General features: G+C 47.5%; 3 protein-coding genes across 4 annotated transcripts; 1 reads left to right on the forward strand and 2 right to left on the reverse strand.

Annotated features, from left to right (window-relative positions):
• Nucleotides 1-4,252: 4,252 nt before the first annotated feature.
• LOC112896277 (protein Brevis radix-like 1) lies at nt 4,253-10,065 on the forward strand. The gene is made up of 5 exons (XM_025964203.1): nt 4,253-4,676; nt 5,081-5,502; nt 8,522-8,657; nt 8,759-9,198; nt 9,610-10,065. The coding sequence occupies exons 1-5, from the start codon at nt 4,506-4,508 to the stop codon at nt 9,686-9,688; spliced, it is 1,248 nt and encodes a 415-aa protein (XP_025819988.1). The 5' UTR covers nt 4,253-4,505; the 3' UTR covers nt 9,689-10,065.
• Nucleotides 10,066-11,118: 1,053 nt separating this feature from the next.
• Nucleotides 11,119-13,122, reverse strand: LOC112898518 (transmembrane protein 45B-like). 2 transcript variants are annotated; one of them, XM_025966859.1, is made up of 2 exons: nt 12,982-13,122; nt 11,119-12,858 (listed from the first exon to the last, which is right to left on the reverse strand). In XM_025966859.1, the coding sequence occupies exon 2, from the start codon at nt 12,204-12,206 to the stop codon at nt 11,268-11,270; it is 939 nt and encodes a 312-aa protein (XP_025822644.1). In that variant the 5' UTR covers nt 12,207-12,858; nt 12,982-13,122; the 3' UTR covers nt 11,119-11,267. The 2 variants fall into 2 exon arrangements, with proteins under 2 accessions (XP_025822644.1, XP_025822643.1); XM_025966858.1 differs by having other exon boundaries at nt 11,119-12,887; nt 12,982-13,117.
• Nucleotides 13,123-13,220: 98 nt separating this feature from the next.
• LOC112898519 (transmembrane protein 45B-like) lies at nt 13,221-14,457 on the reverse strand. The gene has a single exon (XM_025966860.1). It carries the CDS (start codon nt 14,382-14,384, stop codon nt 13,488-13,490), a length of 897 nt encoding a protein of 298 aa, XP_025822645.1. The 5' UTR covers nt 14,385-14,457; the 3' UTR covers nt 13,221-13,487.
• Between the last annotated feature and the right edge of the window lie 11,065 nt (nt 14,458-25,522).

Here is a 25,522-nt window from a genome sequence, read left to right on the forward strand (position 1 = left end):
GCATATGGGGCTAGTCTAATCAGGATCAGCCTAGCATATTTGAGAAGGGAAAAGAATCAACATAGCACTTCTGAAGTACTTGCAAGGACTTCTCTTTTTCATAGGCAAAAGGGGGAAAGATTTAAAGGTTACATGTGTTGTATATCCTTTTTTTTCGAGGAATGTGTTGTATATCCTACTCGTTCTACAAAACTATATATACTGTGAAAAGCACTTAATTCCCATGGCGTAGTATGAGAAGTCATACATATTTTGATTTTACTCCAAGTTTCCATTAGTACTAACCAATGCTTGTTATGTCCATCTTAGAGCATCTCCAGCAGATTACTCATGTTTTATACTTTATATTTTCTCTCTCCATCATCAATAACATTTTTTATATTTTTAATAGTCAATGCTATAGCAGATTAGTCAATGAATAGCATGGATGGAGGAATCCTCCTACATTTGAGAAAGAGAGAGGTGTATTTTAGCAATCACCAAAAATATTTTGATATTAGTGATGGAATTAGTAATCTGATGGAGCACCGCCCATTACTAAAAGGATAATTTTTTTATATTGAAGAAGAAATAAGTAATCTGCTGAAGATTCTCTTAGAAAACAAATACCAAGAACCTCAAAGCAGTCTTCTTAGTCCCCTCACCCAAACACCCATAATACTCGCTTACAATATTCTACTCTCTCCGTCTTAAATTATTAGTCGTTTTGACTTTTCTAGATTTATAGACTTTGCTATGCACCTAGATATAATATATACGTAGATGCATAATAAAATTATGAATCTAAAAAAGTCAAGGTATTTTGGATGTCAAATAACGGGTTCAGTTGAAAACTCATCTCCCTGGAGCGGATCTCGAGGGCCTGGACCCCCTTGCCGGCGAGCAGGGGGACCCAGCTGCCGGCGCGTGAGAACGAGACCTCGGGGAGGTGGTCGAACCTGAAGCTGCGGACGGCTTCGATGGTGAAGAACGCCTGCGCCTCGCTCATGGTGCGCAAACTGCACCCGAGTCAAGCACGTCGCGGCAGCGGGATGGAAGAACTGAGAATTGTGGTTTTTCCGACGATACGGTTCACCGGACAGCTCCGGCAGCCGTACGTCGCCGTCGCCGTGCCGGTGGCTTCCGGCCACGGCGCGCCGCTGGCGTCGCGTTTGCGTCTACGAGTGTTGCGGCTGTTGCCTGCTTTTAATCTCGACTGCAGGATCCGGGTCGGACGGCTTTCATGTACTCAGGGGGTGGACGGTAAATGAAATATGGTCCACCCCGGACGGTAAATCATATAGCGTCCACCCTTGTGCTGGCGAACGGCTGCCAGCGCCACCGGCCGGCGAGCTGGAGGTGACGGGGGAGACCAGGAAGAGGAGGAGCCGATAGCACAGGTACCTGGCGGCGGCGGCACCGGCCACCGTGCGAGGATGTACGCCGCTCGCGCGCGGCAGAGCACGAGGCGCGCATCGACGCGGCTCCGAGCTGCCGGCGTCGCCGCGGTGGCCGGAGGCGCCGCTCTGCATGGAGTGTTTGACCGAGGGCGGTGGCATTGGGGACGGTGGCTGACAGCCTTCCTCCCGGTGTTGCGTGGACGCAAATGGCGGAAGGGGCAGAGGGAGCTGTTCCGGATCGCCGCCAGGTTTGCGTGTAAGAGGTCGGAGGCGATGGCGGCGAGTTGACAGCTCCTCCTCCTCACCATCGAGAAGCAGAGCTTAAAAAATGCTCCCGCTAAATTCCACTCTCCTGCGCAAAACTGAAGAAGAAAGCGCTCCAAATCTCCAATGAATCATCCCGCCAAATTTTCTTTGGGAGAATAAGATGCGGCTGAACCTCCCGCTGGAAACTGAAGGAAGAGAGACCACGAACGTACCTCGGTGTCGGTGGGAAACTCGGGATCGCCGGAGTTGCGAGCGAGGGGGGCGCACGCCGCCGCCGCGGCGCCGCCTGCGAGCTCACGACCGCCGGCGAGCTCGAAGCTCTCGTTGCTCCGTTTCCTCGCACTTCGAGCGGTGTCTTTTTGTCGGCACAGGGATGGGCTTCCTCTACTTCCGGCCCATTTTGCATAAAGTTATCGAAAATCAACTGAAAGCATTATCCTCCGGCCCACGTATCCTTCGATATAGCCCATCTTGGCAATAAAAAGCTTGCAGCCGAGTTTTTTTTTTAAGAATGCTATCGGCAAAGGAAAAAAAAGGAAAATACGAGTACAAAGTTCTTCACTAAGTAGCACAAAATTAAACGATACATAGAAGACTCTCATGACCTTCTTCAAAGATCATACCGCCATCGTTTCTAAGCCAACCACTGACGAAAAAAAGAGAGCACCACTTGCCTCTTGTTGCTGATTGGCAGGATCCGCGGTTCTTCCGGAAGGCAAGAACAGAAGATGAACCTCCATGTGGCACCACGATACAGGATGGTGAAACATGCACTGATCGATCGATCGATCTGCTTCGCAGGATTTGATTGGATCAGTCTCCTCCGATCCGCAGCATCAAGATCCCCAGATCATTGTAGCCCTGCCCTGGCAACGGCACCGCCGAAAGCCGCAGCATCAGATGTTCGAGGACTTCCGAGCAAGAGCAAGGGCTCTCCATACGAGATTCATAAACAAATCCCGAATCCATGAAGTCGCGCCCTCACTGAACCTGCAGCGACAGACATCGGAGAGCGAATCCCTGCAGGGGAGGAACGACCGAACTGATCCACAAGGAGCGGAGCGTAGATGGTCGTAGATGGCCGGTCGCCCGGATCGGAGGTGACGCTGCCTGCACCGCAGGATCGGAGGCGGGTGGCATGACCTTTCGCCATCCGCCTGGGCAGTCGGATGGGGACACGGGGTCGCCCGTTCGTTCACCTGCGCGCGCGGTTCCTGGCTGCAGGTCGTCGGGAGCTGGACGTCATGGGAGGCGACGCCGAGCTGAGAGCTCTGAGCTCCCTGACCCTCATTGTTTTTCCTCCGCACGGGTCTCGAGTCTCGACGTCTTAAACAAGGGAGACGTACACGCGGCGAGACAGCCCCGTACGTGCAAGCGGCGCCTGCATCCAGGGAAGGGAGGAATCGCTCGCGCGACCCGCAGAGTACCCGTGCCCAGCTTGTCGGTTGCTCGATCGATTCAACTACTTCAAGGCCTGAAGCAAGCCTTTCCTTTTCTCTGGTTTCCTTCTCCAAGTCTTTCTCAGGTTCTGACTTCTAGTAGTTAAGCGCCACTTGCACGGCGTCGTCCGACCTCGCGCTGCGCTACTACACGCTCTCCGGTTTCAAATGTACTTTGCGCCGGCACTCCTGGCGAGCTGTTGCATTGGTTCCTTTGGCAGCGACTTTGCAACCTTCTTTCTTGAGTAGTTCGCACTTCCTGATCCGATTGGGTAGAATGGTCACGATACATGAAAAGAAAATAAAAGAATTAAGTTGCACATGTTTGGAGTTTTATTTTTACGAAATTGATGTTAGGAATAGTAAAACTGCGAAGCGTGATGTTTGAAGTTTTAAATATATATTTTTTATTATTGATGCACGCTGCTCTTTGAACAATTGAAAAATTCAGTTTGTCCTCTCTAATAGCTAGAGTACATGGCACATCAACTGTCACCTGCACATATTAGCCACGGTTTAGCAGTGGATTGACCGTTGAGCACAACCAATCAGGCCGTAGCTGCATCGTTCTCTGCATCTCTGACCCTGAGGTTTATAAGGGACGGGTCCAGTATTGATGTATGGGTATTCAGCTGAATATCCAAAAATTTTGCAAAAATTTTTATACATAATATATAATATGTATATGTATCAAAAATAGAAAATAACATCACAAAACAGCATTTCCAATCTTATATTACCCTTGGGCTCAAATACCTCACTTCTTAATCTTATTTTGGTATTTAATTATATGCTATAAATTTATATTTTATGCTATTAAATTTTTTCCATCCTTTAAAAAATTTTGAATACCCAAACCCCAAATTCTGGATCTCACGGCTGGGTTTATACTAGCCTAGCACCATCCTTTGCTTCGTGCCACTCAGGACAAAGGTCGCCACGGACGACGCAGATGAGCTCAGTGTCATCGAACAGTTTGGGCCGCACATTGTGCCCAGACCCAGAGAACCCGGGCGTACTGCACAGTATAAAATTTGGAAAATCGGTTGCCGCTAAACGTCACGACGCGTCCACCGTCCATCTGAAAAAAGCAAAATTACGATAGAATTCGACGCGATGCAGTTCAATTTTTTCAGAACTGAACCAGCGAAATCCATCCATTCACTCCCATCTCTGTGAAGTGTGAACAGCGGCGGCGGCGCAACGGAACCCCCGGGGGTAAAGGAGGACTGAAATAACCCCGCACGGCGAGGGACTCCGTCGTCTGACGCCGAACCCCAACCCGCCATTAGCGCGCCCCCTTCCGCTCGGGAGCTCGGTTCCTATCGCGGGAGGAGCACGCGCGGGTGCCCCGTTCTGTTATAAACCCGCCGCTCCCCGCCCCCTTCGTCCCCGCACCTCGTCGCGGGATCCGAGGGCGATGCTCACGTGCATCGCGTGCTCCGGGCACCAGCTCCCCGGCGGCGCGCCGCCGCTGCGCGAGCCGGAGGAGGGGGAGGAGGACGACGAAGAAAACGCCTTCGCCGGGGGCGGGGGTGAGTCGGCGGGGACGCCCAGCGCGAGGCACGCCATCAAGTCGCTCACCGCCCAGGTGAGTTGAGTGTGAAGCATCCCCCCTGTGCTTGGGTTGGGTTGGAGTTCTTGAAATGGCCCCCCTTGGGTGGCGGAAATCGAAATCCGAGGGTTGTTCTCGGTGCCTTTATGATTCCCCGATCGCAAAACAGACCAGGGTTTCAATCGTTTGTCGTTGTTGGTTGGATTGAGTGGTAAAAGTTGCCTCTTTTCTGTTTATCTGATCAAATGTACCTTCCCTTGGCCCGGGATAAGCCGGAACTGGTAGGAATTCGGCATACTCTGGGGTTTTGAGGTCACTGGGTGGCTCAATTTCTCCGAAATCTCGAAGCTTGTTCAAACTGTTGGCACAAAGTTCGCGTTGAGGATGCGAAATGTGAGGTGGGCGATACGGTTGACGGAGAGATTTCTCTTGGGTTTCAGATCAAGGACATGGCGCTGAAGGCGTCGGGCGCGTACCGGCACTGCAAGCCGTGCGCCGGCTCGTCCCCGGCGGCGGCGTCGCGGCGGCACCACCACCCGTACGGCGCCTACGCGGACTCCGAGGTGGCCTCCGCGTCCGACCGCTTCCACTACGCGTACCGACGCGCCGGCAGCTCGGCGGCATCGACGCCGAGGCTGCGAAGCGGATGCGCCATGTCCAGCGGTGACGTCACGCCGTCGGTCAGCGCGCGCACCGACTTCCTGGCCGGGGATGAGGAGGGGGAGGACGGAGAGGAGACGGCGGCGGGCGGCAGCGAGGAGGACGATGCGAAGGAGTGGGTCGCCCAGGTGGAGCCCGGGGTGCTCATCACCTTCCTCGCTCTACCGCAGGGCGGCAACGACCTGAAGCGCATCCGATTCAGGTGAGGTCCTGCGCCCTGGTTGATCATTGCAACAAATACATGAATTCAAAGATGCCTTTTGAGTTATTTTGGTTCATATTATTATTTTAACTTTTTCTTCGGTATTGGGTTTCAACTCACAGGTCTGCAATTGAGATCTTTATGCACATTACTTTGTTTATTTAAGGAAATCTGTACAGTTTATTTGGTCCATTTCCTTTCTTGCCACATGTTTTTTTTGTTGAACTCAGGAGTATTTCATAGGAGAGTTTCCCTGTGGCCTGTGGAATAGAGGAAGCTAAGTGAACAAGAAAGTTACCATTCTAAAAAAAAGCTGTAACGGCTAAGCCCGGGAAAATTTAAACTTTGATCTCTTTAGAGAAATTTCGGGTTCCAGCAAACTTTTGATTGAGCAATGGTTAAAGCTTCTTGGGTAAATGAGACGAATATACGCTTTATCTTGCTTTTTACCCTTTTTTGTTTTATTTCTTTTCGCCTTTGCTTTCACCACAAGTTTGGAATTTGGAAAAAGAAGGGATTGTCCACTAAGGATAGAACGGAGTAAAAAATGGATATAGGCAAATCTATCTTTCGAAGAGTTGAGCAGAAATACTCTGGTTCATCACTTTCCCTAACAATGCTTAGAAGATACTCCTAGATCACTTTAGGTACTCATAAGATTACATGAATTAGAATTAGAAGGAATTTTTTGAGAAGTGCACAATAGATTTCTAAATTTGAGGGAATCGTGAGCTTCTGGGCATGAGCTGCAGGCCTTCTGCAAGTCCAAGAGATCTCTTGTCAGAAAAAAGTTATTTATGTGCAACTTTTTATTTCAAAGAAAAGTATTTGTACTCGGTTATGACACTGAGAAAAGAAACATTAAGATATTCTGCAATCGTCAGCATTTAATCAACAGTTCATATGTATCTGTACAATATGGCTTGAACAAATGGGATGAAAGCACATGAAAAGTTGTTATGTGATCTCTTATCTCTCAAAAGTATCATGTGTTGATTTCCAACAAAATTTCTGTCCTTAAAATAGTACACTCTGCCGTTTGAACTGCATTGGACTGAGGGAATGATTCCTATAAGGAGCATCTAGTCAATCACTCACATGCTGCAACGAGACAACATCTGGATCTATCTGCCTGCATGCTGTAATATATTTATGCTCGTAAACTATTCATCAGAGTAGTAAGTAAATTTTACTTACCTTTGAAGCCCTACTAGGTAGAATAGCTCTGTAACCAACCTCACTCATTACTGCTTTTTCTGAATCCATGTGATACATTTCAGTAGTTGTATTGCCTTTTCTTCTTCCTGCTCTAGGATTGGGTTATTAGGTTAAGATAGGAGCAGGCCACCATTGTAGCGTGTATTCTGCATCAAGTAATCTTAATGGAACAAAATTAAAGGACAAAAAACTGCAAGTGCTAGCGTTCTTTCATTGTCCTTTCATGATAAAGAAAGGGTAGCCTTGCTTAAGTACCTCATTATTCTAATATGGCCCCTCCGACCCCTACTTAAGTACTTATGCGGGGAGCCAGCCAACCTGGATCATTGGATTGGTTGCACTTCTTTTGCTATTTTATTTGAGTAGTGCTGCCTTTCTATGTAGGTCTTATAAATGACTCATAGAAACTTGATATATGCACTATCATGGAAAAAAATGCTTTGTGAAATTTATTATGAATTTACTCTATTCTGATTTTTTAAAATGGTCAATAATGTCATTTTCAGGATTGGAATGTATTTCAGTATTGAAAATGTTATGAAAGGAGTTTCTCATGGCATGCTTCTTTGATTGTCTGCATCAGTAATGTCATGTGGGTTGATGTCATGGGCAGTCAGCTGGCCTTGCGCCTAAGCAAGATATCCAATTCTTATCTCTAAACCTAATCCTAATGGATCTGGCCTACTATACTGCCAATCCAGCCTATAAAGCCCAGCTGACTGCCCATGACAGATGATGGCATGAATAAGAGATTGCTATGCTGCTGGGAGAGGTCAAACTGAATTTTTAATGTCTTTAGGGCGCACTTGTAGCTTATTTTCAAGGTACTAAATCTAGGCAAGAAGGTGTCTTTTAGAATTTGACTTGGGGTGCTGTGGTTGCATCAATCTTAGATTGCTCTGATGTATTTAAATGCACTAAACATGATTAAATTTACTTCATAGAGCTTATGTATCTCTTGCTGAGTGTGGCTTAGATTTTTGAACTATTAATTGTGGGGCCTATGCATTCATACTGCTAGCACTGTACAGATGATGGATTTGTCTGGCAGCACTGGCAAGTGACTATTACCTGTAGTGGCTATTTAAGACACCTCATCTTCGTTATCGCACCATTTATTCTCAGTTCCACAACTATGCCCACATCAATTTTAAAAGCCCCACTATCAAGAGGTTTACTGAGGGTTGCTGATTTGTTTGTACACAAGATATTTGCAGGAACAATCATTCCTATGCCACATGTGTCGATTAGTTCAGCAGAACTCGTGCACCAAAAATCCATTGATAGTTTTGACACCTATTTGCCGACAGGAAGTTCTAACTCATAGGAATAACTAAGCATTCCTAATTTCTAGTGCAAGTCTAATGTGATTACTCATGCCGGGTGTTTCCAATTGTAAGTGGGAGGGCTAGCCAGCTAGTTTTCACTTTTCAGTATTTTCTAGATCATATAATTTGTAGCAACGGATGGGTACATGTTACGGAACTAAAGAGGCATTACATAGCATAAATTTTATGGCGTTGGAACAAGAAAGGAAAGACAGGCAAGTCTATGTTCTGTTGGTCCAGTATGGTCCTTCCTCTTCTCTATTTAGTATTGTACTTTACCATGCTTGCTCCTTGTTTCTGATGAAAACACTAAGCTGTATAGTAACCTCTTCTCTATTTACTATCTTAGCTTACCTTGCTTGCACCTTGTTTCTGATGACAACACTAAGTGTTTTCTGTATAGTAATTTATTTGATAATATCAACTTACCAGTGTCTGTTGTGCTCCTTCGTGCATGAACTAATGCATAAAAGCCGTGAAATGTTCACCAAATGGCGAGCACAAAGATGGTGGACTGAAAATTACGAGAAAGTCATGGAGCTTTACAATGTGCAGAAGTTTAACAGTCAAGCTGCTCCTCTCCCTAGCACTCCAAGGTCTGACAATGAGGTAACACACCCTTCGAATCACCTTTCAGGATGTTTTGACTTTATGCAACATGCGTTCTTATCTTATCTGCCTGCCGGTGACATGGCTTGCACTTCATGCAGAACTCCAAAGAGGAGGATAACCCAGAGACAGCTCCACATTGCGAGGAGCACCTACCGCATACTTTGCACAGACCACTAAAGGGCAGTGGAGCAATAGGATATTCATCTTCAGATTCACTTGAGCACAAAACCAATCATCTTGGCAATGGTTACCGCCATGACCGCTACCTTGGGCACCAGTGCTACGATTCGGTTGGACTGGCATCAACACCTAAGTTGTCAAGCATTAGTGGAGCAAAGACAGAAACTTCATCTGTGGATGCATCAGTGAGGACAAGCTCATCTCCTGAAGAGGTGGATCAATCAGGTGAACTTTCAGCCTCTGTTAGCAACGCAAGTGATCAAGAAAGGGAATGGGTGGAAGAGGATGAGCCTGGTGTGTATATTACTATTCGGGCTTTGCCTGGTGGCATCAGAGAACTCCGGCGCGTCCGATTCAGGTTTGTTGTTTTCTACTTATGATCGTGGTTTTTGGATAGGATTATTGTAGTGGTCTGAATAGGATTGTTTTTCTCCATGCAATTGCTGTATGGTCATTCCGGGTCTGGATATTGAAAAGATACGGATACTCAATTAGTGAACTAAATTGGTACCAATGATACTTTAGTATAGGTGAGATTTCAGTATGCCTTAATTACCAGGTTCCACCGGACAAGCTTTCATCTTAGCAAGAACGAAATAGTAACTACATATCACAACAATAGAATATTTATACTTACATGTCACAAATGTGTGCAGTGCTCTTCCCTTTTACAGAAAATAGACGAGTAAGAAAATGTTGGTCGATTTTAAATCAAGAACCTTCGTTGTGTTGTTCGAAAACTTACTTGTTATGTCCATTCTTTGTGCAGCCGAGAGAGATTCAGTGAGATGCATGCCAGGTTATGGTGGGAAGAGAACAGGGCCAGAATACATGATCAATATCTTTGAGAAGAAATGTCAATTACATTTACCAATTGCTATCTCCGTCATCTTTGAAGCAATTTCTGTACATCGGACCCTAACATCGTGTCATCAGGTTTGCTACTTGCTTCGGCAACAATGACCCCGGGAGTCAGAACTGCTTGCACGTGTGGCAGTGAGCTTTCAGACTTGCTTTTCTCTGTGTCTAACATTTGCTATGCTTGTGTGATACATGTTTTCATTTTGCTGCATTATTGCAAGTTTGGATAGGCGGTTTCTGCGAAAAAAATCAAGGATTTGTACTTTTTTTATCAGCCATAAGTTGCTGATTTGGAAAGCAAAAGGTGTTCATACATTAGTAATGTTGCAGATTCTCCCTTTTCCTTTCTTAAGGGGGCATAATTCTTTTTTGCATGCTTCAGTGTTTGTCTGTCTTACAGTTGAAGATGCAAGAGCCAAACTATACCATATTCCAAGCGCTGCATATTTTGCTTTGTTCTGATGAATATGAGCTGTCATGGTGTTAAATTGATGGCTTCATATTCACTGATTATGTGGTAAGTTAGATGTCAAAATGCTAGTCCTAATGAGGGTTATTTGTGACAATCCATATGTAAAGTCATTTTCATGCATCAAGATTTCGAGTACTGTGAGCACATTAAAAAACATAAAGAATGCATTTTTTAAAACCACTCAAGAATAAATGTGTTTTTTATCAAAAGGAAACATCTACAGATTTCAAAACTAGAAGAGCGAGACCTGAATCCAATTATTTTCAATTTGCGTGCTACCTGCCTACCTTGCTACTCCTAACCTTTTGGCTGCTATGACAGAATTGGAAAGGCCGATGAACCCAGAAATGCAGAAACCAATGTGTCCGTCCCAATCAGGGGCTGTAGGAGAATCGCTTTGGGCAGATTAATCATAGTAATCCGGAGCCGATATTCCATCTCTTTGTCAGTGTGTCATGCGCCAGGAAACAACAATTCTGACCGAATGATTTCATTTACTATTCCCAGGCATGACGTGGACAAAGTTGTGTTCTTCCCGTCCTTTCGATTCAGCAAAGTAGAAGTATGTTCTCAAAGATTATTCGGATTCCAATAGCCATATGTCAGACATAAAAAATTGCACTGCCAAAGTTCAACAGGACTTCTAGATAACTGAAACAACACAAAAGTAACCTGCTGAAACAGCATTGGGGATTGGCCATTGGCATTTCGGTTTGAGTTTTTTCCCCCTTTTCACCAGCTAAATCACCGAATTATGCTAAAACTTCAGCTGGAAATTTAGAAAAAGTTTCATTTTTTTTTTACGAACAGCTGTATCTGTAAGCTAAAGTTTCTTTTGTCCAGAACAGTCTGCAATCACTGGAGGTTTGAACCCTGAACAAGATCACAAATGGGGGAGAGAGAATTCTAGGCAAGAAATAAGCAACTAATATGAACAGAACCAGATTAATTCAATAACATAGCAGTAGCTATTACTCCTCTTTATAAATACAAACTCTCCAATCACAACGTGCTACAAGCATAACTGGTAGCACCCACAATAAGTGACAACCAAGTACAAACATGTACAAGCTGAAAATCCTTTTTCTCCTAGCTTACGGCCGTGATACCTTCATCGGCCTTGATTCACCGAACGCGCGCCCGCCGCCGCCTTTCGCCGCCTCCACGTCGTTGTCGTCGTCGTCACCATCGTCGTCTCCATGGCCATTTCCATCGATCATCAGCACATACTGCGGCTCCTCCTTGTAGAGGCTGCACATCCGAAGGTAGAGCACGACCACGAGCACCACGGTGGCGGACAGGTACCAGCTGAACTGCAGGTTGACGAGCGCCTTGGCGCGGGCCAGCGCGCCACCCTCCTCGCGGCACCGCGCGACGTCGTGCCCGTCCTCGTGGCTCAGGAAGCACCCTCTCGGCAGGAGCGCGGGCGTCCACAGCGCGACGCCCATGGCCACGAACCAGGCGCCCTGGAGGACCAGGCTCGCCGACCGCACCAGGCTCACCGCGAAGCTCCGCGGCGCCGCGACGCCGAGCGCCGTCGCGGCCAGCGTGACGGCGGCGACGCCCTGCAGGAGCAGGTGGTACTGGCCCTCCACGCCCGCGTGGTCCGCCGAGTGGAGGTGGAACAGCATCAGCTCCTGCGCGAATGCCGCCGCGGCGGCGAGCTGGGACACCGCGTCCCGACCCGGAGCGCGGGCGCGGTCCAGGTGGATGGCGGCCGCGGCGTACACGAGCAGGGCGAGCGAGATGGACGCGTGCTCGAAGTTGTGGAGGTGTTCGGCGGGCACGGCGCCGTCGGCGTCGAACGGCTGGTGCCTCGCCGGGCCGATGACGAGCTCCATGAGGATGGACGCGGCGGCGCCGGCGATGACGAGGATGAGCTCCAGGTGGCGCGCGCCGCGCACGGGGAACCAGACGGGCGCGACGTAGGAGCGGGGACGAAGCAGGAAGAGTCTGATGTGGTTGTAGAGGTGCCACAGGCCGACGACGAGGAAGCCCAGGCCCGGCGCGACGTGGCCAACGAGCGTGCCCATGGCGCGACGGCGTTGGGCTGGGTCTCGAGTGATGGTGTTGTGCACTTGTGTCTGGGACTCCGAGGTTTCCAGGGTTTTAAGATGGTTCGACGGCTTGGAAGTGTTTACAAGTTTCTTCCGGTCAAATTGACATGTTTATCTTGAGGGTTTGCATTTTTGCAGTCAAGTGTCAGAATAGTTATACTTGAATGCCGACAAATTATTTGAGGAAATCCTAAAGAAGACCAATACTCATCAGGCCATTCGCAAAAAAAAACATTTCGGAAATGTTTTAATTCCGAAACAATAACCCAGGATTTCACCATGCATGAATAAACACTGCAAACACATAAAAACACTTAAAATAGTACTGGTGTTTTTAAATTGAAGAGATGAGATCATCAGTGTCGTACTGACCGTTGGAGTTCCCAGTCAAATGAAAAAAAGAAGCAAATATTAGTCTGCAAAGCTCAGATAAAATTCCACAGAGATAAAGGCAGCGCCCACAGAATTATACACGAAAAGCGATCAGCTCAAGTGACTCTTTAGTCATTTGTTCTGACCAAACCGATACCTGTCATGATGAACTAACCTTACATCAGGCACAGCAGAAGCAAACGGAGCTTCGATGAAACATGACGACAGCTTCTTCGATTGGACGTCCAGAAGGGCCCTGTAGGAGATAAGATGAGGATGCCCGCACTTACCAAACAAGTATACATATAACTATGTGTTAATAACTTGTTACAAAGCCTTCAATCAAAAAGGTTAAAATTAAAAAAAGAGTAAAAATCACCTGGTACAAGATGGATTCCGGTGTGCTGCCCAAACGGTTTTGCTCAACTTTTTTTCCTGGCCTACCATCGGCTGCTTTCGCGAGAAAAAGCTCCTTCGATTCGAAGTTCAAACTTCGTGTTCTGTCTAGTTTCTAGTTTCTACCGTAGAATAATGTCAGCAAGAATACCCACTGTTACTGTCTTTACAGAGTCGCAATGTCACTGTTGCTCGTCCATCCTACTGAAGATGGAACAGTAATAGGAAAATTATGTTTCAGGTGGAATTTCATCAGGCAACTCACAACGGCGTCAGCGTCAGCGGCGAGTGCCACGGAATCTAGGGGCCCAACTAAACTTCGGCCCAGGCAGGCCCATCTCACGGACAACCCAACATCGGGCAGCTGCTGCACGCATCAGACTTGGTACATGTTTACAACTTTACAAGTGAAGTGACAGTGTGACACGACTACCACGAGCCTCTAGAAGTGCAATCCCAGCTGGAAAGTGACCAGCGAGCAGCTTTCTACTACACCTGCTCTTCGACGGGGAACACAATCTTCGGCGGCGTAGCATCCCCGTCGCCGGCGAGCGCGCCGCCGGGCGGCGCCTGGAGCTGCACGTACTCCAGGCACCCGAAGTCCACCCGGAGGCACAGGTACGCCGTCACGACCCACACGGCGGCGAGCGCCCAGCTGAACTGCAGGTTGGCCATCATGATCGCCCTCCGCGCCGCCGCCTCGGTCGCGCACACCACCGCGCTCTGCGTCGCCGCGCTCCCCTGCTCAACGGCGTGGCACCCGCTCGGCACGAGCGCCGGCACCCACAGCGCGAACCCCATGACCACGAACCACAGGCCCTGGAGCAGCACGGACGCGGACCGCACCACGGCCACGGCGAAGCTCCTCGGCAGGACGGCGCTGGCGGCGGTGGCGACGAGGGACGCCGCCACCGCGAGCTGCAGCAGCCAGTGGTAGTGGCCCTCGAGCCCCGCGTGGTCCGCGGAGTGGAACCGGAGCAGGAACAGCTCCTGCCCGAACACCGACGCGGCGAGCGCGGTCACCACGTCCCCGACCCCGCTGGCGGCGTCGCGGCGCCCGGAGGCGTCGGCGGCGAGCGCCACCGACGCGTAGACGGCGAGGTGGAGGTACATGGTGGCGTGCTCGAGGCTGTCGGGCTGGAGGCAGAGCGCGAGGATGGGGAGGTCGACGAGCTGGTCGACGATGGCGAGCACGGAGAAGGAGAGCAGGAGGTAGAGCTCCAGGCGCCGCAGGCCGCGCAGCGGCGAGGGGAAGGAGAACCAGGTGGCGGAGCGGAAGCCGGAGGCGCCCCGGAGCTTGTAGGCCCTGACGGTGTTGACCGTGTGCCACAAGCCGAGGATGGCGAAGGCCAGGCCGGGGAGGAAATGGCCTAGGAAGGTGCCCATGGCTTGCCCAGTTTGCTTGGCTCGTGTAACCAGGGTGATCGCAGGCTTGGTGTGGCACTGCCGGTTGTGTTGGTTTGTGCAGTGGCTTAAATAGATGGTGCTAGTTCAGACTTGTCAGGGATATTGTTGCCATTGTTTTTTTTTGGTAGATATTGTTGCGGTTGTTTTTTTGGTAGATATTGTTGCCATTGTTTTTTTTTGGTAGATATTGTTGCCATTGTTGGAGTTGGGATACGCCGACATCACGGCAGAGGTAGAGCATGCAGGCTTGTTTGGACTCCACTTCAGGTAAAGATGCACAGGTTTAGTGCTGTCTTGCATGGAAAAGATGGAGCTGCAGAAGCAGAACAGGGAATACGGGTCAACTTCAGGTATCTTTGCTTGTTGTGTCTTTTAGCTTCATCGTATCATTACCGATGGGGAAAATTGCATAGGTAATTTGAGGGACATGGTTTCAAAATCGAAGCTTGTAATATTTTTTATAACAGGTATTAAGGAAGAAAAAAAGCTTTAGCTTATTGTTTGGGAAAAAACTGTAGTTTTTTTTTGAATCATGAAAATATCAACTTTTAAGCATGCAGAGCACAGAAATGGGAATGAACGGTTCCCATTAGTACATGGTGTGCTAGAGAATTACAGGAGAAAATGCAAGGCTTGTGGTTTATCTCTGCTTTGCTCATTTATCTGCAACTTGGTTCTTTTGGTCCTTTGTATCTTGATAGCTCGATAAGAGATTCCAACGTTGAGAGCATGAAAATGATGCATCAAAGGCCTGACAGACCAACGTATTGCTAGTGCGATGCTTACACCTTTGAGATGTACAGTACTAGCTTTGTACTAATAATGAACGGCGTGATGCTTTTTTCTACAACAAAAGGCCTGTCATTCGCTATCTGAGAAAAAGGGATGGAGAAGCCCTTACTCCCAAAGTATGGCGTTTAACCTGCCGAATGATTTGGTTTGTTTTAACTTTTCATTCATCAAACCAATGCAACCGTCTTCACATTTTTTCTGCTAAGAGTTTCAAGTTCTGCCAACATGCATGGACGACAAGTAAATCTGTATGGTTTTGTGCACCAACCACATCTCGTCTTGCTCCCGACGTGGCTGTTTTCCGTATTCATTGTGCTACTAATTGGTTCGCTCCAGTGGACGGGCACCCGTGTGTCTTGGTTTGCGTTTCCTATTTTCAGTTTGATATGCTAGTGAAAAGAGGAGCATTCTCCACGACCAGGTTTGACGGCAAGAGACGCCCGTATCATCAACGCATCGATCGGTGCTTTGACCACTTTGTCCAATCAGACTATAATCTTGCCATGCACACAGGACTAGTGTTTTTATGCAGGATTTGGCAAAAGACAAAAGGAAATATAATTGATGTCGATGCTTTCCTGTGATCATTAGTGCTTGGACCTAATTTTGCAGGGAGGGGAACGCACGCATGCACTAGTCAATCGTGGTGCAGGCTGCGTTCGATCCCATTTCGCCAGAATGGTGACTGATCAGTCGTCGACGTAATAAGCATTCGTCAGAAGATGACGGTTGAACAAAGGGTTTCACTTTTAGAACTTCAGCTGGGCTCCACACTGATTTCTGTTTTGTTTTGTTCTGTAGGCGAGTCGTCTCGGCCCATTTCCCTTCGCTAAATCAGGCAACCTGTCGCTATATTTGATCGCGGATTTTCAGGTGGAAAGTGTCGTTGAGCAGAATCTGTTTGGCATGGCTCCAGGTCTAAGATCCATGTTGAAGCTGAAGTTTGTAAAATATATTAAAATATTTTATATTTTTATTTTAAATATAAAATAAAAGTATAATGACTCAGAAAAACCCTTTATTTATTTACAACTCTAGCTTCAAGAATTTCTAAGAGTTGGGTATGAGCAACTTCAAAAACTCAACGAATTTTCTGAAGTTGGAGCCATACCAAACACGCCCGTAACCCCATAACTCCGTTGTTGAGATTTTTTAGGGGTGGAATTTGGCCCCGTAAGGATTCAAATGTAAACCCACTACAAGTATCGAATGCCCTTGATTAAAATCCCTTGTAAGTATGATACAAGGCGAAGTTGGTGTGTCTAATGGTAAATTTATAGTTGCCTTCGAGTTACAGAGTCGGCAGGTGTGCTCATACTTTTCTAAATTATCTTAAAAATAAATAGCAATATTTTTTATCTACTATACGATATGTTTGTCGGCTGCGAGATGCTAGGTACTTTCTGATTGGACAACTCGGTCTCTCAGATATGCTTAATAGAAGCAGGTTGTGCATATAAGTACTTGTGGATGCGTATCTTAATCTTCTTGGGGGCCGTGGAGAAGGAGGGAGTCGGTCACCACCGCCACCGCGCATACGTCCTGAGCTCGCGTGTTCGCGACAGGCGACCACCGTCATCTCGCGGACGTCTGACGCCCGGACGCCATCATACCGGGATATCGATTTACCAAGATACCTCCGTCAGCCCGTGAGATCGTGACTCCATGAGTTCTTCGTCTTTACCTCTGGATCACCGATTAGGAGATCACCAATGATCACCATGTTTCCATCACTCGTCTCTGATTTTCCCCTTTGGTGATCAACTGATCAATTCAATCCTAACTACCTTGTTATGTTATTTAGTTAATTTTTGGCACAACATAACATAATATGGAGACAAGGAGAATAGATAAGGGCATCTTTTCAGCGAATCAATCTGCTGGTCAGGAATCAGCCAATTTGGACTAGATACTGATTGAGGTTTCCTCTAGTGCGTACTTAACTAATTGTATAATTTTTTCTTTAATTTTCAGCACACAAACATATCATCTAGAAAATATCCATCATCTGGCAGTGAGAAAAGGGAGAAAGAAAATAATGAGAAGATGAGTTTAAATCACAGAGAAGCCATTGACGATTATTTTTAAGAGTAAAAATAATATTAGTCATGAATGATGAATCTATTTTTAAACTACTTATCTATGATTGAAGAGATTATTTGTATTAATATCTATATACAATAGGTGCTTACCAGCAACATCATTATTATTAGTATTATCAGAAGGATCTCAGATTTTTAAGTTTACCCTCGGACACCTAAAATCTCAGGACCGCCCCCGGGGGCATCCCGACGGCGACACGACAGCCTCCTGCGGCACCGGCGACACGCGCGAGCCGCATCAGCTGGACGCGGTTGCGCGTCACGAACCACGTGAAGGAAGGAGACGGCCACGGGCCAGTGGCCACAGGCCTATTCGATCCTCTTCTCCACAGCTTCGGGCCAAGCGCACGTTTGGATGAGCGCCGGTACCAGCCCAGCCAAATTTTGGCCGGTGACAGCAGCCGAGCGTGCTGTCTGGAAGGAGGCCGTGATTTGGGTGGCCCTGGGTCTCGCAGTTCATTTTTGCATGCTTGGCCGGCCAATTCGTGGGCTGCCAAATCGGCCGCCAAATTTTGGCCGTGGCCAACGTTTGGCTGGGCAGACGACCTGCAGAATCCAAACGCGCCCCAAGTTTCCATTATCCAAAAAGAAAGTGCATTGCTTATTTGCGTTGTTTTTTCAGACGTTTATATGGGGATGAGAGATCTGAAGATCAACACGACTAGCATACGCGCGAGAGCATGCAGTTACGGTCAGTGCTCGATCTCTCCGACCACAGATCCCAAGTACTGATGACCTGCAGTCTGCAGTACGGATCAGGTAGTACAACTGTGGCACTGCACAAGCAGCTTTAGTACCGTCCTAGGCGGCTGCATGCTGCTGCTGCTGCTGCTAGGCCCGTATATATGACTGTTCCCAGGACTTTCTGGGCATGAATGAATGCGTCACATCTGCACCATGCATCGATGCACAGCGTATCCTCTTCACCGAACGCCCAAGGACGACGATCCGATGTATCGACCGTTGGACGACCTACAACGGGCCGCGAGGTAGATACGGCAGCCGCATCGTTCATGTGAGCCCTCATCAGGACGCTCACCTGCCATCGCCGCCGGCCGGCCGCGGATCCATGGAAAGATACAGACATACGGTGTACGGCCGGCGCTCCAGTGCCGGATGGAGCCGGGGGGCAGGGCGACGTACAGCGGCGGCCCTTCCGGTTCCTGGAGCGGAAACATCAGATCGCTCGATCACAGACAGGTCGTGATTCGCAGCTCGCAATGAATCCATTTAGGCTGGTGCCAATAGGGGGCAGTACCGCCCCCCTGTCGGCCCAGCTCAGGCGGGAGTGAGGAGAGAGGCGGGCGGGAGGGAGAGAGAAGGTGGGAGCAATTCCGCCGGGCGGGAGCGGGCGCTATCGCTCCGCTCTCGCCTGCGTTGGGGCGTTTCTATTGGTTCACGTGGAGGTTGAAATAATTAAATTTGGAAAAGAAAAACTGACGTGGAGAAGAGAGAAGTGAGAGCTGGCACTATAACCTGTGCATTGGAGGGGTAGGATGAGAGTGGGGTGAGAGTGAGGTGAGAGCTAACGTGGCGGGGAGATATCTCCCTCCACCACTGGACTCAGCTTTAGACTACGTCTCGTACTGGCAGACAGGTGGACTACGCAGACACACATGCAAGAACCGGCCGCGTACGGCAGTCGACAGAGTAGCTCCTGCGCCACCTAACGTACGTACGTACACTCGGTACACTGCACCCATGGAGACACGTTTATATCTGAGATAGACTATACACTGTACAGTAACATTTATCTTCTAACACTACCCAGCTGGATCTGAAGGGAGAAAAGAAAGTGTCCTAGGTCACCTCTTATAATTTCTCGCAAAGTGCTCCGCCCATGTACGCCATCAGCGACCAATATGGCTCCCTCCCAAGTCCCATCACCGCACCGGAGCCTCGATCATCCAGCCAGCGCTCTAGCTCGATCGAGCCCTGTTCAGCTGATCGCCACCCTATACAAGCAAGACCCCACCTCGCTTTGACGACAGGAATCACTTCATCAGCTACTTGCTCGCCTTCAGCCGCCGCGCCATGTACACCCAGCTTATATGTATGCTTGAGCGATAAGTATATATCGCCATTGTTTAACGACCGTGAAAAAAATGACGACAAATTTTGTTAGTTACTACTTTTAGATGAATTATACATTTCGACTCGAGCATTATAGAATGTACCAGCATTGATTGTTTAACTGTAAGCACACGCTTTTTGTAGAAATAAAGCCTGTCTGATTATTGGTAGCTGGCGGGGTTGGAAAAGGTATTGTTAGGTCATGTTTGTTTCCTGATCAGATCATATGTTTAGTTGAAATAAGCATACCATGTACGGCTTAAGGGGTTATGATAATCTGGAGGTGTAGATTATGTAATCTGAAGAATAATATGTGGTGATCGTTGTCTCTCCAACCATAACTCCCAAATACTGGTCTGCATCAGTACGAATAATTCTTCGGTTAGTATACACAAGTTTCAACGTGGTCGTTAGGCTAGGCCCTTAAGACTGTTCCCAGGACTTTTGGGCCATATCATGATGAATACGAGTAGTACCTCATATCTCAACTATGCATGCACAGCATATCCACAGCAGAGGAACGCCCAACAAGCACGACCGGATCGATCGGCAGGACGATGTAATGTACCTACCTACAACGGGGAAGACGAGGAGTTATGGCGCCAGCATTGTACGTGTGAACCCCAGAACCCGCATCAGTCATCAGGACGAATGAATACCTACCATCTCGTTACAGGGGCCGGACCGGACGTCAGTTGTTGATCCTCGGAGACCCACAATCATACCGATAGGAGCATCGATGCATACGTTTAAGGAACATGGCCCATTAAACTATAGTTAATTTTGATGATTATGTGAGAACGCAATAGGACTAACGAGTTTGTAAGCTCAAGATTGTAGAATTTTTAGGTCCTATGGATGGAGTCCAATCCATATACAAAATGGTCCAATTCACTGTCCAGATATCCAAAGTGCAGTGAAAATACAAGATGATCGCAGCGACGAATTGGACAAGTGTCAGCCGAAATCAGTCGACCGGTTGAATAGATGGTCCCAGAATATAACGGGTTTTGGTAGTTGAAACAACGATAAAGTACAAAAGAACCCACTTGCAACGGTTGAACTGACGCTATAAGAATGGAGACGTCGGTGCGATGAGGAGATGATATGGCAATCAGGTGAAGAAATGATAGAGGCACCGGTTAGACCGATGGTGCAAAAGAAGGCGTCGGTGCAAGCGTGCTATGGTTACTCAGTACGCATGTTTTGGTTCTAAAAGGATTTCCAAGCAAAGACTTCAGCACCGGTTAAACCGACGTTGTTGATGCATTGCATCAGTGCATGACGTCAGCAGAGGATGGCAGTTGGAGTTCAACGGCTAGTAGGCAGGATGAGTGTGACCAGTTAAACCGATGGTGGCGACCGGTTTAACCGATGCTTTATGCTTTTCAGGGAAAAAGCATGTAACGGCTAGGAGTTGATCTCTAGCCTATATAAGGCCTCACCCCGGGTCATTTGAGTCTGCTGCAATTCGTGAGAAGCTACCCACACTCTGAAGAAGTTCTCCAAGCCACCTAAGAGCTTATTAATCACATCCTTAGGTTTAGCATAAGCTTTGAGAGTGTTAGTGCTAGAATTAGCTCTAGAGAGAGTGAGAGAGAGCAAGGCATTGCTGCCTTGTGTGCTGGTTCTTGAGTGAACCAAAGTTTCTATCTCGGTGTGCCGACCCCTTGGAGTCTTGGTGGCTCCCCGGCAAGTCATCGACCCTCCGGCTTGGTGTGGAGCGGAGACGACGGTTTTATGCGGGGGACGTGGAGACCCCCTTCCTCCATGAAGAACCTCCTTAGTGGAGACGTCATCGAGGTGATCGGGGACTTGGCGAGAGCCTTAGTGGCTAGGCAAGTCAAGAAGAGTCCTAGAAGAGACCGGTGATCGGGAAGCAATACTCTTAGTGAGTGCTTCAACAACATGGACTAGGGGTGGCTTTGTGCCTACCGATACCACGGAATAAATCTTCGTGTCGAGAGTTTACTTCTTCTCATCACCTTTCATCACCTTCCTTTAAGCTTCCGCATTTCTTATTGCAATCTTGTGTGCATTTATATTTTTAGTGTAGTATCTTGCTAGGTTTGGCTATAGGTTGGAAAACTCTTTGGGATGAGGTTTTCACACTAGTTGAACCCTAGTTGCACAATTAGATAATATATTTTAGTTTACGTACTTTGCGCTAACTAGTTGGAGCCATAGGTTAAGATTTTAGAATTGCCTAATTCACCCCCTCTCTTAGGCTACGAGCATCAATTTCTTTCCAGGCGAGATGTAAAATTGTGGTGCATGCGAACCTGCTGCACCGTCGAGAAATTTACAGTACTTGACCGGTGCCGGTAAAATTGTACTTTTAGGGTGGATAAAAATGTAATTTGGGGGCGGTGCAATACCTGCCCCTAGTTCTCGCTACTAAAAATACAATTTTTAAGAGTAGGTAACGCGTTCGTCCCTAAAAATTGATTTCTAAATCAATTTCTAGGGGCGGGTCATGCTGTGACCTGCCCCAAAAAAATCAATTTTCAGAAAATGGAAAAGAAATGGAAAACAGCAAAATAAAAAAGAAAAAAATATTGCAGCCAACCAGCCACCACCACAAGCCCCTTTACTATCGAGTTACAATTTTTTGACGAAATGTACACTTGCATCTCCCGAGTTCGAACCGCGTACCTCAAGCCTCGCGCATACCTTCCTTTCCACCACACTACATAGCCACTTGTAACTGTATGGGGTACACTATTCGTTTATATCAATTCTGAAATTGATTTGCACGGGCGGATGACGCTATCACCTGCTCTAGAAATCCGTTTCTAAGGGCAGGTGACGCCACCACCCGCCCCTAAAAATATTTTTTAATTTTATTCCAAAAATTTATTTAAATCTTTCTATATAGCAAAATAAATAAAAAAGTGAAACTTCTACATTATGATTATAGTGAACTATAGATAAAAAATATATCAATTATATTTTAGTGTATATAAAGGTTAAGATGGTTAAAACCTCAAAATATAACTTGATTTGTATGAGATAATATATAGTCACAGTCATATGCAGGTTCATAATAATTTTTTGGACCATTAAATAAGCTTAAATGAAAAAGTTACCAACTATAAAGTTTTAGATCTTATCATTATCTATAATTTTAATATAAAATTTGACTTCATCCAAGATCATATGAAAAAGTTATAAATTTTCTTGTGTGGAACCATTTTTAAAGGCAGGTCATGCCATCACCTGTCCCATTTTTAGAGGGTATTTTCAGGGGCCGGTGGTGACGTCACCTACCCCTAAAAATATTTTTCTAAGGATAGGTCGGATGCTACAATCACCACGCTTGATTTGTAGAAGCAGGTTAATTTTTGACCTGTAAGAATCGTTTTTTTAAGTAGTGGGCGCTCCACTGCGGTTGTCACTGTTCCTCGAATTGGAAACAGCTGAACCATGCCAACTCGCAATGAATTCAGCCATCTCCAGTGCGCAAGTGTCGACTGTTACGGCAGCCGTCTACAGGACACGGCTGGGCCACCTATAGCGTACGAATATGCATGTGTACACACGGTACACCCTTTGAGAAGTATCTGAGACAGAGACAGTAAAATTTATCTCCGTGCTGGTTCTGTTCCATATGCAGGCCGCGCTGGATGCCTGGATCTGACGAGAGAGTGAGAGACAAGGGTACTCTTTAGCTACATTAATTTCGATCCCAGGACGGATTTCAGCAACCAATATTCACGGCGTACGTGTTCGAGAACTCTGCAGGCTGCCTGCCCCCATTTGAATTTCTGCGAGGTCTTCATCAGATTGGAAGAGGGTCGAACATCAGGCAGAGACAAACACAGCTTTAGGGAAAACTAGCGCCGTGAGAGCAGAATTGATTAATGGCATGCGTAACCCCACTCGGCTTGATTTGCGCAGGTGAAGCAGGGCTAAAGTTGCGAGGAAGACACGGCCTTGTCCTAGCTAGCCCCATTACCTCGATCACTCGCCACTAGTACCAGCTGGTTTATTAATCATTGGGGGCAGGGCAAGCTTGTTGCAGCATCATGCATGGTTGGGCTTCCCATGATTGGCACTCGTCCACGAGCTGTAGCACCACTCTGATGCATTCTCATTAGACTAAGACTAGCCGGCAGGTGGTAGCTTGTAGTTATGTTTATGTATACAGTGCTAGCTGTGATCGACGACACAGTGTGGTCCAGGGTTTTATCTGATTTCTGTCTGATTCTAAAGGCCCAGGCCATATGATTAGTAAACTAGTTGCATGTATAGATCACAAACAGTACAGGCACCACAAAAGCTCGAGGTCACTTAGTCTTGTCCTCGCGAATTCTCCATCACACCCATCAACCGAGACGTCGAGAGAGCGTGACGTCCAGCACAGGAGCGCCGCGAGCCAAACATGCTCGCGTCCACATTACATCACGTCGCTGCGTGACAACCTGGTTTACTTAACGGCATGCTGTGACTGCTCATCAGCTCGTTGGGACGGTGTCGATCGATGCTAGCTTGTCCCATCGTCGACTCTGACGCGAGCGACACCTGACAAGCTGCGGCGGCGTTTCCATCGCGGTTTCTCGGCACTCCGTCGTCCGGTGGCCTACCTGGCGCCACATGTGTAGGCAGTACACCAAGGACGTAGTACGCCGGGCCCGTAGCCGTACGTACGTATGTCTCCCTCCCTACGTATTTGCGTACTCGATCGGTGAGGGCAGGGAGTACATGCATGCATGCGCACATGAACCATGCATGGTGCCTGAATTCGCCGCAAATCATTGCGGATTCTTCGGCATTCCATGTACTATGCAGGCTCTTAGCTTTAAGCAACTGGCAATTGTTAGCAGCGATCCATTTGCCTTTAATTTGCTTGCAACGACGGCGCAGATAGAGTTTGTCTTTTGATCTGCTACTTTTTTTTTAATTTCCTGGGGTTACATTACATCGTTGAGCTAGCTAGCCCGTTTGAGATGCGTCGTCTGACACTGACAGCACCTAGTGGGAACAAAATGTGCATGAAGGAGCCAAACAAAGGTGCTCGGCTTAGCATGCCATGGCGCATGTACCTAGAAGAAGACTGCTGTGAAGGACGAGTACACATGATTAGTGTCGGAGTGTTAATACTAAAGCTTCGCATACTTTGGCAAACTGATCAACGCGCCATGTAGGGGCACTACTCTACAACTAATCATTGATGGACCCAGCCGGCAATCAGCCGGTCAGGAAATATTAAACATGAGAGGCAATTGAGCTGCACAAGCAGCAGCCTCAATGTTTTTTTCCTTTTCTTTTTGGTGATAGCTTCAACGGTTGGCAATGCAAAGACGAAGACCCTGGCGCGCGGGTGGGGCATGGAGAAAACGGGGAAAGGAACAAGTGGTGTGAGTACGACGGCCAGCATGCATCCACCCAGAAAATTCCTCCCGCACGCACTCGCACGCGCGGCGCGGCAGCAGGACTGCAGGAGCATGCATGCGTGCTTGCTGCTAGGAGTAGCTGTGTAGTAACGACTTCATCTCACTGCTCCAGAAAACGGCAGCAGGGAGCAAAGAAGAAGAAAGAAAGAGGTCTCGTCGAGCGGTGGAAAGGCTAGCGAGCTGCCGAGCTAGCTGCGTATGGCCTCGGGAGATGCTAAAGCGAGAGAGTTGGAGAAAGGGGGACGAACGGTCCATGCAGGCCGGACTACAACAGGAGAGCCAGTGTTAATTATATCTGAACGTACTGCATCCTTCTTCTTCCAAGGGAAAACAACTGACCGTACATGATGTATCATTTCCATCTATATATTTTTTTTCATTGGGTTTTAAAGAAATTGCATTGTAGTGACATGATAATATGCAATTTGGTTTCCCATTAAATTTTTATCCACCAAGTTTTTGAGGAATTTTTCACTTACGATGACCACAGGGAGATTACGTACAATAATCTCACTGATCAAGAAGAATATTATAATCAAGATTGTATTAGCAAACATCATTAATAATGATGATACCTCTTTTGGATATACACCGAGGGGTCATGTTTCCCTCCGTATAGACATATTAGAAGATGTTTGGATCCAAGTGCTAATGTCTAAAAGTGCTAAATTTTAGAACTCAATTTTAGCCCATCCAGACAGACAAAGTATCTCTCGCGTATGTAATCATCCCTTGCATAGTATGGACATGTTAG

The sequence above is a fragment of the Panicum hallii genome, chromosome 6 (assembly GCF_002211085.1).
Source record: "Panicum hallii strain FIL2 chromosome 6, PHallii_v3.1, whole genome shotgun sequence".
In the NCBI taxonomy this organism is placed as follows: domain Eukaryota; kingdom Viridiplantae; phylum Streptophyta; class Magnoliopsida; order Poales; family Poaceae; genus Panicum; species Panicum hallii.